The following is a 20,125-nucleotide window of genomic DNA, read 5'->3' as shown; positions in this document are numbered from 1 at the left end:
CAGGATATCAATCTCTAAAGAATAGTTCTTTTGTGAAAAAAGCTTACGGATCTATCCATGGAATAGATCTGGTCACTTTATAACTACAATGAAAATAATCCTTTTATATATAAATTAATATTGTTCCTCACTTAATATATGGTCGAAATTGTTTTAAGTAACAAATATACAAAGCTTGACACAACAGTGTTAACTTTGTCAGTAAGATGCCACAACAGAGTTAACAAGATTATAACATGAGCGAAAATGATGAAACCTTGAACTCCAACACAAACTCGTGACAAAAGAAGATTTGAATTCAAACTTTATTTCAAAAATAACTGTGCTTTGTGCATTTAAATACATGTCAACCAGCATCAGAGTATTTGGCATCTAAACAGTGTTTACTTTGTCAGCAAGAGATCGCAAAATGCAACCCAAACCAGCTCTCTTCGCCAGTTTTTCGTGAATTCTTAAGCAGTGATCGCAGGTGGATCGATCTCCAGTAGACAAACCTCGATATAAGTATCTGTCAAAAATATTGCAGGCTTCTGTCATATCCCAACCAAAAAATAATGGTATATAGCAACTAAAAACAACGGCAACAATTGCACATTATGGAGATGTAATATCAAAAGAATTTATCAACATCATCGGCAACAATTGCACATTATGGAGATGTAATATCAAGAATTTATCAACATCATCTGCCACGAAGTCAAGACCACCGATCACGTGTATATTACAACATACACCTGCCCTTCGATGGCGTTCTGGACCTCTACTTACATCCTGTATATGTACTGGCAATAAAATCGTAGTTCCTCAGTTGTAAAAAGCAATTGTACGTATCAGTTCCACGGTTTCAATGAGTAACAGTGAATTTCAGCCTTTCAATTATCAACTCTTAAAGGAGTATTGACTCTTTCCAAAAATATTTTTCATTCTGATCTACTTATAAATTAGCAGTGGTTTTCAGGCACGTAACAAACGAGCAAGTATTGTTTATGCTAATCAAATACAAAAGATTTAAAGAGAGAAAACCTCGAAACTCTTTACAGTTTACACGATGAATCCTGATAGCGCTTCAGCATGGATATAATTAAAACTTTATTCATCAGTTTCATTAATTTATCAGACCTAAGAAAGGTAGAAGACAATATAAAATCATCAAGATATAAGGAGTTAACAATATAAAGTCATCCAGCATTTTTTAGTTTTTGTGATGCAATTCCGACCCTAGGTGATGCCAAAACTCAGCCAAAGTTCAACATATCTGTAATCGACACAGACCAGATTACAGTCATTAAAATTTTCCATTGGGAAAATTTCAGATGTAAAGAGCATATCCCCTTCACCCTAAAAATTTGTCTGACTGTCTAGCCTAGATATTTAAAATGATCACATGCATACACATTTGTGATTTAATTTGGGTCATCTACTTTCTTACACAATTACTAAAAGGGCAAATGACATATGGCCACAAAACTTTTTGCAGCAGCAGCTAGCATGAATTCATCATCTGTTCACCACAAAAGTTAGGAGTCCTGGCTCACTGTCGCATTGTCTCTCTGCTACAAATTAAATGTTTTGTAATTGTCATGGCAACTACCACAAATTTATTCAAGTATACTTCCAGTTAAGTTTGCTATCGAGATCAAGAAATTCTAATTCAAAAAAGTACCATGATTTTTAGCTAAAGAGAGTTACTTTTTTCCAATAAGACAATTGCAGATTGATACCAATGCTGCAGTATCAAATTTTAACAATTCCAAAGAACAACAAAATACATCATTGCATACTCTCCAATTAGGTCTTCTTCTGTTTCAGTATGAACCAAACATCCCACAAATCCTTAAGATAAAGTATTCCCAGGCACATCTACGCTTGCAATAAATCAGAACATTTTCAGAAACTGTCCTTTTCAAAGAGAAATGGAATAGTTCCTATCACAGCAACCCAGAAAATTTAAAGCGAAAATGTTACCAATTCATCATATCATCCGTCATCAATAAAATCACCAGAGAAAAAGAATTTATACGGTCACAAAGCAAAAAAGCCTGTCAAAAACAATGTACAGAAAAGGGAGGGTGACTTACTTCATTAGAATGTCGTAGTACTCAGGATCAAGAGAAGAGAACAAGCTATCCACATCTTTTATTGCCATTATCGCCCTATGCACGACTATCCAATTCGTGGACTAGAAAAATTAAAGCGGAAAAAAAAATAAAGAATCAATATCACTTACCCCCGAACTACACAAGAACAACTACAATCCAATAAATCAAATGTGATAATTTCAGCTAATCTATAGCTATCTTCGATTATTAAATGAAACCATATATGAACTAATTGAAATCGGAGTCGAATATATTCGACCAAGACCCAAACTTGCATTCGCAAAATCATCAAAATCAGCAGTATTCAAATAAATTTACATAAGAATATCAAATCAAATCATATAAAATCACTTATGCCACAAAAAAATCATAGACTCTATAAATTCACATCTACTGCATAAGAATCTTATATCACATAAGATGAACAACAGCAAAACCAATTTGTAACAAAATCACATCTACACGAGAATATAAAAGGAATTCATTGAAGTATATAACCTTACAACGCTCGTCCTTAGTTTTGGGAGGAGACCCTTCGAGAGATGTCTTTAGAGCTTCCACTGGTTTGTACCTATAATCCCAGCAAAAACAAAATAAAATGGAACTGAAAAATCGAATAAAAATCCAAGAATCTGTAAGACAGTAGGTAGAATCAGAAACTACTGTTTGAGTAAGCTCTCGATTTTGCGAGACTTGTGCTCGATTCTGGTGATGATGGCTTCCGCATTATCTGCTTCCACAAATTCCACCATTTCTCTTTTCGTGATCAACAAAACAGAGCGAATGAAGAGCAAAACATATTTCTCAACTGTTAATTAATTAAAATTAAACAAGAGAGTAATCAATTTCCTATTTCAATGAAATCTTTATTGGCAAAATAAAATATGTAACAAATTTAATTTAAATTACACCATTTTTTTAATATAGTTTTCTAGTCAAAGTAAATTACCACGCCTCTTTGTAATTTCTGATCCAAATAAAAATATAGATTGACTCTGGTATGTAATTCGTATTTGTCAATTTTTTTATGGCAATCACATTAGATAAACCTCGTAATTAAGTTTGTAAATCATGATTGTAAAGTAAAATACAGTATATAAAGTTTGTATAACTGGTTCGTAAAAAAAATATCGGTAAGGTTGTGTGTTTTAAGAGACAAGCAAGAAATGTTGACATGAGAATCAATTTAAAGCTCGATATTAGAATCCGAGTTCTAATTTGAGCTCGACTCCAAATATTTGAGCATATTTGTAAACTATTACGGTATTACCGTAAAACAAATTGCTTGAAAGATTTTAAACATATTCATTTAATATATAATATATTGAATTATTGATTAATAATATAATAAGGCATAATTTGGTACACATGATAAGGGAGTGATTAATAAATTATCCTCCTCCATCCCATGCTTGGCACATTTTTAAAAAGCCTATGATAAGTCAATGAACCCTTGATAAATGCTTTGACAAAGGGACTATGTATCCCTTTGATTTGGTGTGATAAATTTAATACAACTAAAAAAATACTACAAAAAAACATGATTACCCTCCACATATAAAAACATCTAAACTCTAAACACGCATCATTGTCCTCCACATTGTGGTAGGGTTAATTTTGTCATTAAAATCGAATATATAAATTTAATCACTCTTATTAAAATCATACCAAACATTCACTATAGTATACTATCATTTTATTTATCCTTAATTTATCCTTATATTATATATCATATACTTATCATATCCTATGTACCAAACTATGCCTAAATATTGTGAGGAGCTCACAAACTCCCAAATAAAATACCTTGTGTTTGAATTTGACTTGAAAAGAAAAGTTAGAAAATATTCGAATCGCATCCAATTCGATAATTTCAAATACAAATACAATGTTCCACAAACTAACTCAATTCATTTTGCAGCTGAAGGAAATGCATTGACAATAAAGTAATTTTTTTTATCCAGAGTTAAAATTTGAATTTTTTAAAATTATTTTTTTGTTTTTGAAAAAACTAATATTAACAAGGGGAAACAATATATGGGCAACAAAATTGATAAGCAAAAGAAATTCATAATAATAAAGCCATAAAAAAATGGACTAGGCTGACATCTCACTTCCAGCAAAATAGATGAGTTGGATTGATAATTTCTCTTACCCTACTTATTCAAACACACGCTCAGATTAATGTCTGATTTGGTCCCTGTGTTTTAATATTTGTCTTTGAATATGAAGTTTTCTCCTCTCCTCTCCTCTCCGTATTCGAAGAAACCCACCCCCTCATTTTTGTAATTTGCCGCAATAAAATTCTGGATTTTTTGTATTTTATCTATATCTTCTGAGGATTCTGGGCAAGGTCTAGCTTCTAAACCTGACGATAATTTGAGTTTGTGATGCTTGAGTTAGGGCATAATATATCGTGTTCTTTTTTTTTATAGTGGCCAAATCTTAAAGAGTCCCTAGATTCAATTTTGAATTACCAATTTTAGATTTGAAATATAAACATTTATCAGTTGATAAAACATTTCAAGGTTTAGGGTCTTCAAATTACTTTCATATTTTTGAATTACTACATGCTTAGGGCCCGTTTGGTAGGTGTGATAGGATAAGTAAAGGACATGATATGTGGTGGATTATGAAGCCAAGTTGTATAGATAATTATATATGATGATAAAAATTAAATATGTTTGATAGGTTTTTTATTTGATGGATAAAAAAGTGTGTATGTTATGAAATGACAAAAATACCCCTGCCTTCAATTAAAAAATATAACGTGAAATACCTTCTTCCTACTTTCAGATCTCTATCCTCATTCGTATGCTGTAGCTTCTTCCTTGTGCTGGTCTAGGTGAAATCGTTGATCCGAGAGAGGTAATACGTTTCTTGTAAGTAATTATTTTCTTTGCCAGATCTGATATGGGTTCCCTCCTTCACTTTTTGTTAATTTGCTGGAACCAATTACAGTATTTTGGTAATGTAATCTTCAAATTCTTGAATTGATTTTTCGTTTACTCTTCAGCCCTTCAACTTCAGAATACAAGTGCCGTTCAAATTTCGTTGTCCGACGCGAAGTGAAATTTCCATTTCGAAGGCGCACGATAGGTTTCACACTCCGTTATGGTGAAGTATTCCCATTTTTTTTATGCCTTGAAAATATGATATTTGGTTTTTCGGAATTTGACTATGCATTTGGTATAATTTGATATAATTTAGATCAAAAAACATGTGAATTAAAATAATTGCTCGTATGAAAATATTCATTTAGGCAGTCAATTATAAATGGAAAAAGGGTTCTCTTCAATCATGTTATTCATTATTCTGTTGATCACAAAGTAATATATTTGGAAATGTAGCCTAAAGCATATGTTGTTTTCGCGGGACTGAAACCGGGAGTGTACGAAAAATGGTCCGATGAAAGTGCACAAGTTACTGGCGTCCCGTGCTCTTGTCACAAAGGACACGACAGTAATAGAGAGACGGAGGCTGCGTTTGCCTCTTTTCGCAAGCTTCAGGTTGATGATCCTCCTCCTCAACAACATCAAAGTTTCACGTCGACTACATCTGCAGTTTCTACTCATGAAGTGCTCAGAAGTAGGAAATTAGCTCAATTACTTCCGGAGCAATCTGATCTAGCTCGAGTAATTGCAAGTAACTCATTCAAAATGGAGAAGTTATGCGCCGAGATAAGAGCAATATTGCAAGAAATGCAGGAAACTTATACGAATTATATTCCTGCAGTGCTTGGCTCTTGTTATATTGTATTTTTCACTTTCTAAGTATTAGTTTCGTATGTCATGTATCATGTCAAGCACAATGTAAGACTATCATCTTTTATATATTTATTCCGCGTGTTATTACCAAATTAAGTATCAACTCTTTTATAATGGTCATTTTAGTGAGCTTAAGTTTGCAGGTTGCGATTCGTGCTTCCGTCTTAGTATACTGAAAATTGTTTCCTCGAGCAAGTTCATGTCCGATGTTATGACGAGGGGTATTACTGGAGAAGGTGAAGTTTACAGGTTAAGGTAATTCAAAATTATATCCCATTTTTTATGTTCACAATATTTTCACGGTGACAATGAATGTTTATTTGTTTGTTATTATTATAATTTAGATTCATTCAATTCCTTACAACCACCACCTTTAGTACGTGTCTGAGTCAAAGTAGATTTACATATCTTATTTACCTGCTCATCCTGCTCAATTTATTTTTGGACACTGTTTGAAAGACTTGTATTAAATGTTAGTAGTTGGGCTGTAAAAAATTATTATTTAATCGTCTATAAAAACTCTGTGCTTCTAGCCAACCGTGTGCTTCTAATTATTCTTCAGGTTTCAATAACATGTCTGTGAGTTTGAAGATGGGTTCGGAAGAAACTGTCACAAGCCAATATCATGTACCAGTAGTTGATCTTTGCTCCGATGATGAAGTCGAGGTGCTTGAAGTTGCTGGGAACTCCAGCAAACAAGTCTTCTCTGTAAGCATGTTGAAATCTCCATCAAGCGAACAAAAATGTGTTAAGAAACTTAAACTTGCTCATCCTAACAAGCCTGCGTCTGACGAAGTGAAGAAAGGGATTATCAGTTGCAAACGCAGACTTGAATGTGATGGAATGGAGAAACCAGTGAAGCAGGAGAGTGGTGAAGATTCATCATTGACTGTGATTTTGCTTGACAGTAGCAAAGAAAATAGTGGCTAACTGTTATTATTGTTATGCATGAAATACTCTTGCCCCACCCTTTTGCACTTGTTAGTATACTAGTCATGACACAAACTATTTGGATATATTAGGTGGGGAGGAGTTGTGTGTTCGTACTTACGTCCTGAAAATGTGTACGAATCTGTTATGTGTCTGTATGTACAAGTTATGTGTGAGTGTGTAAAAAATGATGTGTTATGAAAATGGTGATGTTATAAAAAGTTATGAGTTTGTTTTACTAAATGTGCAAGGCAAAGTATGTGTTATTAATATATCATCTAGTATTTTCAAATATGTGTGCATGTAGAAGCTGTTATAGCATTTACTACCAAAGAAATTTGTGGCAAAAGAAAAATATATCAATCCACATAGCTCTTTGATCAGAAGAAGTATCAGATTTTGTATATAATTGAATACCACTCAAACCACTGATGATGTATGAGAAGTAAAAACACGTTAATGAAAGAGGAATAAAACTCCATGATTGGTATTTCAAGTATGAAATACAGTGCTTGAGGTCGCAAAATGTTCGACTCACTTGCAACTCTAGCATCAATATTATGGTGTGCCACATGTTTCTCATCAACATGAAGGTACGCACACTTGCGTCACTGTCCATCATTATTATTGTGTGGTTCTCATCACATTGAAAAAAACTCGATTGTACATGACCTTCACTCACACCTTCGTGAGTACCCATACATCTCAACTTAAAACACAAACATACAAGGCTTGAAGTGTACTAACATGAATAAGACAACAATAATAGTGCTACAGCTAGCTTCATTATATTAACAAGCATTCATTTAACATTGCATTGTCATGCAATTACAGACCATTTGTAAATACAAGTCGCAAAAGTACTTACAAGATATTTGCACCAATATCATTGCAAAATAGGACAAAATACAATGGGTGCAACTCCTATATGCATCAAGTAACCTGGAGCCAACAAAGTAGAGTTGACATATGCCTTTCAAAAAACACCTCCTGACACTTGCTTGTACACGAGCAGGCAGTACAAAAAAACATCACGTGTAACCATTATTCCAAACGCCTACTCGCCCCCTAGCAAGCGTTTCAGTAAACATATCCTACCTTTCTCTCCTAGACGCTTGAATAGCGCCAAGTCGTCGTGACTGTGGAACAAAAGTTGTGCAGCCCGCACTTGCTCGTCATCCGACAATTCTGAAATTTGTTGAATACTTTCCAATACCACGTCTTGTGCATCCGATATCTTGTCCTCGGCTGCCATTTGCTTCACCAAGTCTGCCATTGTGATCTTCGTAACATGAGCCAAGTTGTTGATTGCTCCAACAATAGAGTCGTCAAGTTCTTCTACTTTCTTTCTTTTTTTGGTCTTAGTGGATGCACCTGGAAATGTTTTAGATGATGGAGTATGAGTATCAGAGATCGATTCCGATGCAGCTTCTACTCCTGGAAATGTGGGAGTGTGGACTTCGTAATTGAACGAATCCAAAGGTGAGCTGTTGTCAAGGTTGAGGACATCTTGCAGCACGTCTCTGAAATTATTTGTCTTCACCCCGGCTGCCCGATCGTTGCCAAATATCTCACACCAGTCGTTGTAATGCGTCCATTGTTTGTGTCTCATGGACCGTACACTTGCATCACCCTACAATTATAAGTACATGTCCCCATTTAGTTTCTGGTTCAAGATCTCTAAAGCTGTTATTCACAAAAAAAACGGCTGCCTAAAACAATTAAACAAGAAACAGTAGCCATCTTTTATCATTTTATTTGAATCAAAATCACGACCATGGTAATACCTTAATGAGTGCATCCCATGTCTCATCTGTTGCCTCGATCGTCTTAGTAATATCATTCCAACCAGTACCACTTTTGCTCAAAATAGTGACCAAACAGCTATAAGTTTTCTTCCACACATGTACTTTCGAGTTAATATGGGGATTCCCGCGTAAATCACAACCTGGAAGTGCTTCCTTCATTGAAGATTCCAACAAATTCAAATACCCAGATTTGAATCCATTTTCACTTCTCCATCCCTTAGTAATCACGTCTTTAAGCGAGTGGATTAGAACTTCCTCCTCACGTGCGGTCCAACTTCTTCTACTTTTATCTGCCTTTTTTGACTTACCAATAAAACTCCCAGAAGTTGCGCCACTTTCCATGTTATGCAACACCTGCACTCATTATCAAGAAAACAGGTGAATAATGACAGAATAATGTACTATCATTAATAGGATATGAAATTATAATATGATTTACGTGGAATGAAGTACTTAAAAAGAACATTCGCATAAACATGCACATAAATAATATTAAAGGTTCAAAATACAGACAGTAAACGACAAATACGAATCAAAGTGTCAAACAAAGAAAGCCCTAAAACAAGTGCCACCGTACAAGATTGAAAACTGAAATACAAAGAAATAATATTCATCCATTTGTGTTCCACATGTTCAAGGCAAACTCGTCTCTCCAAGCATCCCACACGTCGGACGACTCAAAACTACTTATGAAATCAATTTCCTGGTTCTCCCCTGGGCTGACCACATCTTGTTCTATGTCTTCAACTGGATCGTCTGGCATTTGCGAGCGAATAAAATTATGAAGTAGTATACAACCTAGTATGATCCTGTTCTGGACTTCTATCGGGTAAAACGAGGAACTTCGAAGGATTGCCCATCTCTTTTTTAGCAATCCAAAGGCTCGTTCGATGACGTTTCGAGCTTGAGAGTGCCTCCAATTGAATAGCTCCTTGTAATTTTCAGGACGTGTAGCACGGTTTCCCCAGGCATCCCTGTGGTACCTTACTCTGCGATAAGGAGTCAAGAAACCTTCTATATTTGCATATCCATTGTCGCATATGTAATAACATCCTGAAAAATATCTAGAAATTGTTATTATCAAACAATCTGGTGATGCAATTGTGAGATAAATACATTGAAAATAAACGACTGAGCGAAAAGCTAACCTCTAGGAACCCTGAAAGAGTCATCTCGGGTCAATGCATCTCTTAACACGCGTGCATCTGCTGCTGATCCCTCCCACCCAGTTAGAGCATATATGAAGTTCATTTCTCGGTCACATACAGCCAGTACGTTAACTGCAATAGTTCCCTTTCTAGTTCGGTATCTCGCCCTGTCTCGAGCAGGGACGTGTACTGATATATGTGTTCCATCTAACGCCCCCAGACAACCCTGATATGCTCATACAAAATATGTCAGTTATGATGAAGAAATAGTAAAATTTGAACATACTACGCAAAGAAAAAATTCAATTATGCTAATGTCCAAATAAAATTACAGTACCTTGAACGATTTCCAATTCTCATTTGTGCAACTCTCATCAACAGGGGAAGGTTTAACTAGTAGTAACGGATGTAACTTCAAAAGTGCTCGCATAACTTCATGGAAATGTGCGCTAATGGTCTGCCCACTACGAATGTAGTCATGTCCAGCGACACGGTTCTTTTTATGATGAGCCAAAATTGACAAGAACATTGCCACTTTCTCTTCTACCCGTACATATCTCGAATCAACTAGCCCTCCTACGTTAACTAGAAGATAACACAATCGTCCAAATGCATTGCGGTTCATTCGTAAGTTAACCACACATTGAATATCTCCTGCGTCAATTATCCTATGCAGGTGGTTGAGTTGGGCATTTAATCTCCCGGTCATAGTGTACGCTGAAGCTGCTCGACGAGGGAAACGTCGCGGCTTCTCGAGTAATCTCATACGTTGTCGTATTAAAAGACTTACCATAACGAAATTTCGCAACAACATTTGGTACACCATGAGAACGAGAATAATTTTTTTATGTTTTTTGTCCATCTTTCTAAAAAAAAATATATGAAATGAATTAAAGTATGCTCTTAGACTAAGAATTAGGCCAGATTGCAAAATAAACTTTGCCTAGTTACTACTGTGATTGCATTTCATTAAACACATTCTAAAAGATTCAAAATTTTCAGAACACCATTCCATAAAAATCCAATCTTTGAGTAACTTTCATTAAAGTAAGAAAAACCCACGCCATAGCAACAATGAATTAAAAGATTTGACATACAAATACGAAAACAAACATGCTTAAAATGCAAACAAAGATCCATAAACATATAAATTGAAAGAGGACTTGGCATAAATTACCCAGAAAACTACAACAAAATCAAATAATTCATCTTGGTATTGAATTGCACCTTTTTTAAATTAGTGTAGACAAGAAAACCACGCCGCTGTAAGGTACTAGACTCCATTAGAATGACACTATTTTCAACCTTCATAAAGGTGTCTAATATATTGAAAACTCAATGAAATACATAGATGGGTGTAGAACACTACATTGTATCATATCCATCTTCATTATTACTTTGGAAAGTAGTCATAAATGTTACCCACGAGAAGACAATAAAATGTGAAATAATGAAGAATCGAGTGCTCGATCATGAATCGTGTACATACTCAAGGAAAGAACGAACGACAGTAAATCCAGAAAGCTTTTCATGTTTCATTCCAGAAAAAATCGATTGCTCGAGATCATTGATTGTATAGAAATTAGGGATGAAGCAAAAATCACCGAATCTGTAAATAATTTGTGAAGTTGCAACAGTGTTGTCGAACTTAGAACAATCGTCGTAAATCAGCCTGTTTAACACTCGATTTACCTTACAAGAGATGAAAATATCAGGCCAGATTTGAAGTAGGAGATCACGTACTACGTTCTTCGTTCGTCGCCGCACATATTCTTCTTGTATTTTGGCGGTGAGAATCGAGAACCTCATGCATTAGGGCAAGGGACAAATCGGTAAAAACTCTTTCTTTTCCCATCTACTGTAGCATTTGGGCTTCACAATACCTGCTCTCACTTGGGTTACTTTATCCAACTTTTTCCAGCGATTTCTCCAAAATATTCCCGGGCCCGTTGTTATCCTCCCATTTGCTAAAAACCAGACAAACAAAAGATTGAATGCCTAATGCTTAGGATATCCGGCACACCAAACACAGCCTTATGGTATACAATGCTACTACTGTCACTCTTTAACTTACCCAATGGCGCTACTATGGATCTAAAAATAAGAGCAAGGAATGAAAGTCAAGATAGTTAGAAAAGACTTCGAACAAGGATGATTCAACTCAACTGCGTGCTCTGGAAAATATTGAGGGAGGAGTTGAAGGTGAGAAATATATGTTAAAGGTCATCAATACTTAATTTCATGATAATTTTGTAAAGACTGTAGAAACATTTTAATCTCTATTTTATAACCTTGAATTTGATAGCTTCTAGAGCTTGTTATTTTTCCCCAAATTCTTTAGATTGTATCTATATAATGTCTTCCTTGTTTTGATGGCAGGAATCGAGAGGCTAAAATTAAAGAAAAAATTTGGAGGGTCACCAAGTTCATGGTGTCAACACTGGTATGATGGAGGGTTGAATTTATAGTTCGATTACGGAAGATATATAACCTGGTTTCAGATGGCCATGGAAGCTTATCCGTGTACTGCATTCCCAAAAGACCAGCATTGAAGGGATCCCATTCACAATCAATTTATTAGATCATTTACAGGATGTTCCTTGAACTTATCAGTTGAAATTTTCATTAGCATGCTTCTGCCTATTTGTATGAATGTGTATGTGGTTTAAAATACCCGACAGATTTTCACACAATGCCTATTAATTAAAATTGGTGCCCTTATGAATCATTGGACGAGATTTAAATATATATGTTTTCAATCACTGTATGTTTCAAAAAAATGGTAGCCTAAATAAAAAGTAGCCTAAAAAATTATGCATTAGGGCATCCACAATGCATGTTAAATGGGTGTTATTAACACCCATTTAACATGCTCTCTCCATTATTCCCCATTGTTCGAGGGGAATTAATAATGGAGAGAGAGGGTGGACGTTCAATGTTATGAACGTCCCCCTTTCGATTTTTTTTTAATTTTTTATGTTAGTGGGTGGGTCCCACGTGTTGTTCCATTTATTTTTCCTTTTTTTTAATTGTCTTATTTTTTGAAATATATTGATGGGTTTTTTATGTATTCATTTTGTATTTTTATTATATATTTAATTGCAATTTAATTTATTACTAAAAACATTGAAATTTAATTTTTATATTTGAATTAAATAATATATTAAAATAATAATATTATTATTTAAATAAAATATTAAAAACGGTAAATAAATAATTAATAAAATTTTAATAATTTTTAATTATTATTTATTTAAATTCATAAAATAAAACTAAAAAAAATAAGATTATTATTTCGAAAATAATTATTATTTTAAACATATTTAAAATGTAGTTATTTAATATAAAATATTTTTATATTATTGAGTGGAATGCGGGACCCATAAATAATGAGTGTTAATGTTAATAGGATTGTGGGTGGAAAGAATGATGTGTTATTAACAATGGGGCCCATAACTTTTGATGATGTGGATGATGTTATTTGTGTTATTAATGAGATGGGTTGTGAATGCTCTTATAATTCAAAGACACACACACAATATATATCAAGTTGATATAAAGTAAACAACAATTTAGCAAACACCAACAAATTCAGGAACCAAACAACCTTCTCCATCTCACTCTTTTCTTTTTTATTTTTCAAACAATTTATTGTTAAAGTTTGTACACATCTCTAGTGTGTACAAAGGTAAGGTCAAACAAATTGCTCAAAAATCCGAATTCCAAACAAATGGATACTAGTGTTGAAAAATATTATTATTATTAATATTATGTTGAATATTGAATGTTGAATATTGAGTTGTAAAATGTGGAAAATTAGTGTGTGATGATGTAGATGATGATGTATTTAATTTTTGGACTAATCTCAAATGTGGATCTATAAATAGGTCTTCATTTGTGATGAAAAATACAATTGAGTTGAGAGAAAAATATTATAAAGTGTAGAGTTTGATAAATTTTGAGTTTTGGAGTATTTATTTTTTACCGTAAATTTTTACTTTTTCACAACACGTTATCAGCACGATCGCTCGAAGGTTCTCTATATTTTCCGACGCTCCAAAATACAAGAAGAAGTCAAAAATATTCAACAAGTAAGAATATTTATTTTACTGTTTATATATTTTTATTGTGTATATATTAATATATAATATCATGTTATGAAAAAAAATAAGTTTTTTTTCAAAACTTGTTATAAATCCTGGGAGGATGTTAAGACGACATCCCACACTCCCGGTAAGGGATACGACAAGTATAAAACCTCTAAGGTTTTTAAACAATAACGTGATATATATTTATTATGTATATATATTAACTATATTAATATATAATTTCATGTTATTATATAAAAGGTTGTCTATGACACTGACCTTATAATAACGTGATATGATATATATTATTGTGTATTTATATACTAACCATATATGTATAATCTCATGTTATTATATAAAAGGTTGTCTACGGCACCGATCTTATAATAATGTGATATGATATACTATACCTGACTTTATACTAACTATATTAGTATAATTTCACAATATTATATAAAAGGTTGTCTACGACACCGACCTTATAATAATGTGATATGATATACATAATTATTTAATTATGATTATCATTATATGCATTGCATCATTATCACGAATTTTTATTCAACACATACTCTATTTTTTCTTACCCCCAACGGTCACAAACGGTCACAAACGGCTAATTTTTGGCCTATAAATATGTTCACTCAAACTCATTTTCAATCACACCAAAATTCACTCTTTCTCTCAAAATATTTTCTCCTCGGTTTTTTTCGAAGATGAAGATGATGACATTTCTAAGGCTATTTTTCATAACGATTATGATCATCATGCTCACGAGTCTTGTACTCACCAGCGATTTTCCACCACATACTTTTTTTCTATTTGTACACGTATTTGTACTCATCGTTTATCCATTATTTTGAATTGTCATATTAATGGAAATTAACTTATAAAATGCATTGTTATTTTTCTAGTACCACCATGTCAAATTTGGCAAAGTTTAAATTCGTTGCTCTCGATATCACTAGAAAAGAGTAAAGAAATGTTAATGAGAAATCATCAATCCCGACTCAATGTATCTACGGCATTTCCAGAAGCAAATGTCGTAAGTAAAAAAAATGAAAACCAAAATCAAAGGCATAAACTAGATTTTGGTTGAGGTCGAGGATGTGGTCATGAACGTGGACGTAGAAATGATCGTGGTCATGGTTATGGCCGTGAATATGAAAATAATCGAGATAGTTACTTCAATAACTAATCTCAAAAGAACGTCACGAACCACCCAAAAAGGCAGCATGAAAATATGAGTGAAAATAAAAATAACTCAAAAAGATATGAGAGTGTTTGTTATAAATGTGGCACTCCAAGACATTGGTCATGTACCCCTGAGCACTTATGTAAGCTCTTTAAAATATCGATAAAGGGGAAAGAAAAAGAGACCAATTTTGTTGAAAACAGTAACCATTTAAGTGGTTCAACTTATTTCAATGCTGCCGATTTTTTCAAATGATTTCGAGAACATTGATTAATATATTGGTAGGACTGAAATGTAACATGCTATATTTTTCATGCATTCTTATGAAACATGCTATATTTTGCATATATATATTATCCTTGATTTTCTTTATTGCATTTTTTTGAGATATGAAAATGCTATGAGCAAACATGGAAATAATATAATGGAAATTTGAATGCCAGATAGTGGTACAACGCACACTATTCTGCGAGATAAAAGATATTTCTTGAAAATAAAACCAACAAAAGCAATGGTGAATACCATATCAGGTCCTGTAGATTTGATTGAAGGTTGTGGTAAAGCACAATTTTTGTTACCAAATGGTACAAAATTTCTGATAAATGATGCTTTATATTCACCACAATCGAAAAGAAATTTGTTGAGTTTTAATGACATATATTCTCATGGATATGATACTGAGACGATAACTGATGGAAATCAGAAATATATGTGTCTTACCACATATAAATCAGGAAAAGAATATGTGATTGAAAAATTATCAATGCTCCCTGCTGGATTGCATTATACACATATAAGGCCAATCGAATCAAATATGATGGTTAATAGTTCTTCAATATTAACAAATTGGCATGATCGATTGGGACATCCTGGTTCAATAATGATGCGAATAATTATTGAAAATACGCATGGTCATCCATTGAAAGACCAGAAGATCTTTCAGAATAATAAGTTTCAATGTAAAACATGTTCTCTTGGAAAACTTATTATAAGACCATCGCTAGCTAAAATCCAAACTGAATCACCCATATTTCTTGAACGTATTCAGGGTGATATTTGTGGGCCAATTCATCCACCATGTGGACCATTTCGATATTTTATGGTATTGATCGATGCCTCCAGCAGATGGTCACATGTATGCTTATTGTCAACTCGGAATATGACATTTGCAAAATTGATGGCTCAAATAATAAAATTGCGGAATCAATTTCCCGAATATACGATCAAGAAAATAAGACTTGATAATGCTGGAGAATTTACTTCCCAGACTTTTAACGACTATTGTATGTCGATGGGAATTACTGTTGAACATCCTGTAGCTCATGTTCATACACAAAATGGATTAGCTGAATCATTGATTAAACGTCTGCAGTTGATTGCTAGACCAATGATTATGAGAACGAAACTCCCTATTTCTATATGGGGACATGCAATTTTACATGCTGCTGCATTGATTCGCATCAGGCCAAGTGCATATCATAAACACTCCCCATTGCAGCTTGTATTTGGCAAAGAACCAGATATTTCTCATTTGAGAATTTTTGGATGTATGGTGTATGTGCCTATTGCACCACCTCAAAGAACAAAAATGGGACCTCAAAGAAAGAATGGTATTTATATCGGCTATGATAGTCCATCAATCATTAGATATCTTGAGGCTCAGACAGGCGATGTGTTTACAGCACGGTTTGCTGATTGTCATTTTGATGAAAATAACTTCCCAATGTTAGGGGGAGAAAAGAAACACATCGAAAAAGAAATCACATGGTATGTACCATCATTGTTACATTTGGATCCAAGGACCAAACAATGTGAGAAAGATGTACAGCAAATTGTGCACATGCAAAGAATTGCAAATCAAATGCCAGATGCATTTGCAGACACAAAAGGGGTAACAAAATCATATACATGCTGTAAATGCCCCTGCTCGAATTGAAATTCCAAAGAAACAAATTGAAGACACTCATGATGTCATAAAACGCTTGAAGCGTGGAAGACCAGTCGGTTCCAAGGATAAAAATCCTCGGAAAAGAAAAGGTATAGAGAAACACGACGATCATAAAATAGAAAATGGTGTTCCAGAAGAATCACCTGATGATGAAAATATTCTGTCAGAACCACAAACTGACGAGAATCGTGAAATCTCTATCAATTATATTAATACTGGAAAAATATGGAACCGAAAAGACATAGAAGATATTGATGAGATATTTTCTTATAATGTGGCTTGTGACATCGTAAATGAAAATGAGGATCATGAACCAAAATCTTTTGGTGAATGTAAAACTCGTCATGATTGGATCAAATGGAAAGATGTCATCCAGGTTGAATTGGATTCTCTGAATAAACGCAATGTTTTTGGACTATAGTCCTCACACCTGAAGGTGTAAAACCTGTTGGATACAAATGGGTTTTTATTCGAAAGCGAAATGAGAAAAATGAAATAGTCAGATATAAAGCTAGACTTGTTGCACAAGATTTTTCTCAAAGGTCTGGAATTGATTATGAAAAAACGTATTCTCCTGTTATGGATGCAATTACGTTTCGATATTTGATTAGTTTGGCAGTGTCTGAAAATTTGGAAATGTGTCTTATGGATGTTGTTACAGCTTACTTATATGGATCACTTGATAGTGATATATACATGAAAATCCCTGAAGGATTTAAGATGCCTGAAGCACAAAGTTCAAAACCCAGAGAATTTTATTCTGTAAAATTGCAAAGATCATTATATGGGTTAAAGCAATCCGGCCGAATGTGGTATAATCGGCTAAGTGAGCACTTGATGAAAAAGGGATATGTAAATGATCCAATATGCCCTTGTATTTTCATCAAGAAAACAACATCCGGATGTGTAATTATTGCTGTATATGTTGATGATTTAAACATCATTGGAACGAATAAAGAAATTCAAGAAGTTATGATGTACTTGAAGGAAGAATTCGAAATGAAGGATCTTGGAAAAACCAAGTATTGTCTGGGTTTGCAAATCGAACAAAAAGAATGTGGAATTTTTGTTCACCAGAAAAATTATACAGAAAAGATCCTTAAACATTTTAATATGGATAAATCAAATCCATTAAGTACTTCAATGGTTGTAAGATCATTAAACATAGAAAAGGATCCATTCCGTCCATGTGGAGATGATGAAGTTATTCTTGGTCCAGAAGTATCATATCTAAGTGCCATTGGTGCCCTTATGTATCTTGCAAATTGCACTAGACCTGATATATCTTTTGCTGTAAATTTATTGGCAAGATTCAGTTCATATCCAACAAAGAGGCACTGGAACGGAATTAAACATATATTTCGTTATCTACGAGAAACAACAGATTTGAGACTTTTGTACTCAAAAGACACCAATCAAAGTATCATTAGTTATGCTGATGCTGGATATTTATCTGATCCACATAAGGCACGTTCTCAAAACCGGATATGTATTTACTCGTGGAGGCACCGCAATTTCTTGGCGTTCACAGAAACAAACACTCGTAAAAACTTCATCAAATCACGCTGAGATTATTGCGCTACATGAAGCAAGTCGTGAATGTGTTTGGCTAAAATCAATGACACAACATATCCAAACTTCTTGTGGATTATCAGTAGACAAGAAGCCTGTGACGTTGTATGAAGACAATGCTGCATGTATTGCTCAAATGAAAGAAGGATACATCAAAAGTGACAGAACAAAACATATACCCCCAAAGTTCTTTGTCTACACTCAAGAGCTTGAGAAGAATAAAGATATTGATATCTGTTATATTCAATCAAGTGAGAACTCATCAGATCTCTTCACAAAGGCACTTCCCACGACGATATTCAGAAAGCATATATACAACATTGGGATGCGCAATCTGCGGAATATGTGAAGAATCACTCATGTTAACATGAGGGGGAGTTTACGTGGCTGCACTCTTTTTCCCTTACTATGGTTTTTATCCCACTGGGTTTTTCCTAGTAAGGTTTTTAACGAGGCAGTATAAAACACGTAATGAAGACAATCATCATATCACGATCATCATCACAAGGGGGAGTGTTGAAAAATATTATTATTATTAATATTATGTTGAATATTGAATGTTGAATGTTGAATATTGAGTTGTAAAATGTGGAAAATTAGTGTGTGATGATGTAGATGATGATGTATTTAATTTTTGGACTAATCTCAAATGTGGATCTATAAATAGGTCTTCATTTGTGATGAAAAATACAATTGAGTTGAGAGAAAAATATTATAAAGTGTAGAGTTTGATAAATTTTGAGTTTTGGAATATTTATTTTTTACCGTAAATTTTTACTTTTTCACAACAACTAGAACACATATTCATAGGCCTCTTGGGATTCAATTCCACACAAGTGGGTAGTTTACCACAATTGTTGCAAAATAATCCAACGGGCACACACAGATCAATTCGTATAAGTACAAAGTATACTACACCTTTTACAGCATAGTCACAAAACAAAAATCCAGAAACAAACGCCCAGAAACCTTGGAATATATAGAGAAACGAAAAAAAATCCAGAAATGCGTGGTGGCGCAAACTTCATTACAAAAAGGAGTTCTTTGAACAGCGAGATGAGGTAAGAAAAATCAACATTCAAGCACAAATAATAAAACAACACGGACCAAATCAGGCATTAATCCGAATCATCATGAAAGAAAAATCAACATTGAACACAAATAAATAAAAATATGGGATGGTGGTTCTCTATTATAGCTCCAAAGCATTCAATAAATTTTATTTTTTTTTATAATTTCTTTTTTTTTTTTTGCATTTTCACCAACAAAATACACAGGAAAAGTTTTCGCTAGGTTAAGATGAGTACCAAAATGTAGGATTTTTTAAATGGAAGCTCCGGCAGTAGTGACAAGAGTGATGCAGGCAGCAACGGTGACAACAACGATAGGTGGTGAGAATGGAGCAACGAAAATGATAAGTTTTCAAAATAGAGCGATGAAAATGAATAAGGTTTGAAAATTTGGGTGCTGAAAAATGAAAATTAACCAGGGTTGAGGGTGGGTGAAAATTGAGGATGATTCGAAGGGGGAAAAGGAAATAAAAAAATGGGGAAATAAATTAAATATATAA

At 33.8% G+C, this 20,125-nt stretch overlaps 1 protein-coding gene and 1 long non-coding RNA gene across 5 annotated transcripts; one reads left to right on the top strand and one right to left on the bottom strand.

The window, feature by feature from the left end:
- Window positions 1-250: 250 nt before the first annotated feature.
- Window positions 251-20,064, bottom strand: LOC140879891 (actin-related protein 2/3 complex subunit 5A-like). 2 transcript variants are annotated; one of them, XM_073283851.1, is made up of 5 exons: window positions 19,863-20,064; window positions 2,763-2,855; window positions 2,598-2,670; window positions 2,079-2,179; window positions 251-508 (listed from the first exon to the last, which is right to left on the bottom strand). In XM_073283851.1, the coding sequence occupies exons 2-5, from the start codon at window positions 2,849-2,851 to the stop codon at window positions 373-375; spliced, it is 399 nt and encodes a 132-aa protein (XP_073139952.1). In that variant the 5' UTR covers window positions 2,852-2,855; window positions 19,863-20,064; the 3' UTR covers window positions 251-372. The 2 variants fall into 2 exon arrangements, with proteins under 2 accessions (XP_073139952.1, XP_073139951.1); XM_073283850.1 differs by having other exon boundaries at window positions 254-508; window positions 2,763-2,907.
- LOC140881747 (uncharacterized) lies at window positions 4,712-7,033 on the top strand. Of its 3 annotated transcripts, XR_012150033.1 has the most exons (4): window positions 4,740-4,967; window positions 5,116-5,216; window positions 5,450-6,121; window positions 6,429-7,033. It is a non-coding gene; the product is annotated as an uncharacterized lncRNA (long non-coding RNA). The 3 variants fall into 3 exon arrangements; XR_012150034.1 differs by having other exon boundaries at window positions 4,712-4,981; window positions 5,116-6,121; XR_012150032.1 differs by having other exon boundaries at window positions 4,718-4,967; window positions 5,116-6,121.
- Window positions 20,065-20,125: the final 61 nt, after the last annotated feature.

The sequence above is a fragment of the Henckelia pumila genome, chromosome 2, assembly GCF_033568475.1.
Source record: "Henckelia pumila isolate YLH828 chromosome 2, ASM3356847v2, whole genome shotgun sequence".
NCBI lineage: Eukaryota > Viridiplantae > Streptophyta > Magnoliopsida > Lamiales > Gesneriaceae > Henckelia > Henckelia pumila.
Note: the sequence above shows the minus strand (reverse complement) of the source record. Positions and strands in the feature narration are given on the sequence as shown.

Excerpts from the sequence above, each read along its gene's own strand:
- LOC140879891 (XM_073283851.1), bottom strand. The coding sequence starts at position 2,851 with ATGGTGGAATTTGTGGAAGCAGATAATGCGGAAGCCATCATCACCAGA. Across the intron at positions 2,180-2,597 it reads CTAAGGACGAGCGTTGTAAG|TCCACGAATTGGATAGTCGT; the intron begins GTTATATACTTC and ends TAATTTTTCTAG. Across the intron at positions 509-2,078 it reads TACTACGACATTCTAATGAA|ATACTTATATCGAGGTTTGT; the intron begins GTAAGTCACCCT and ends TATTTTTGACAG.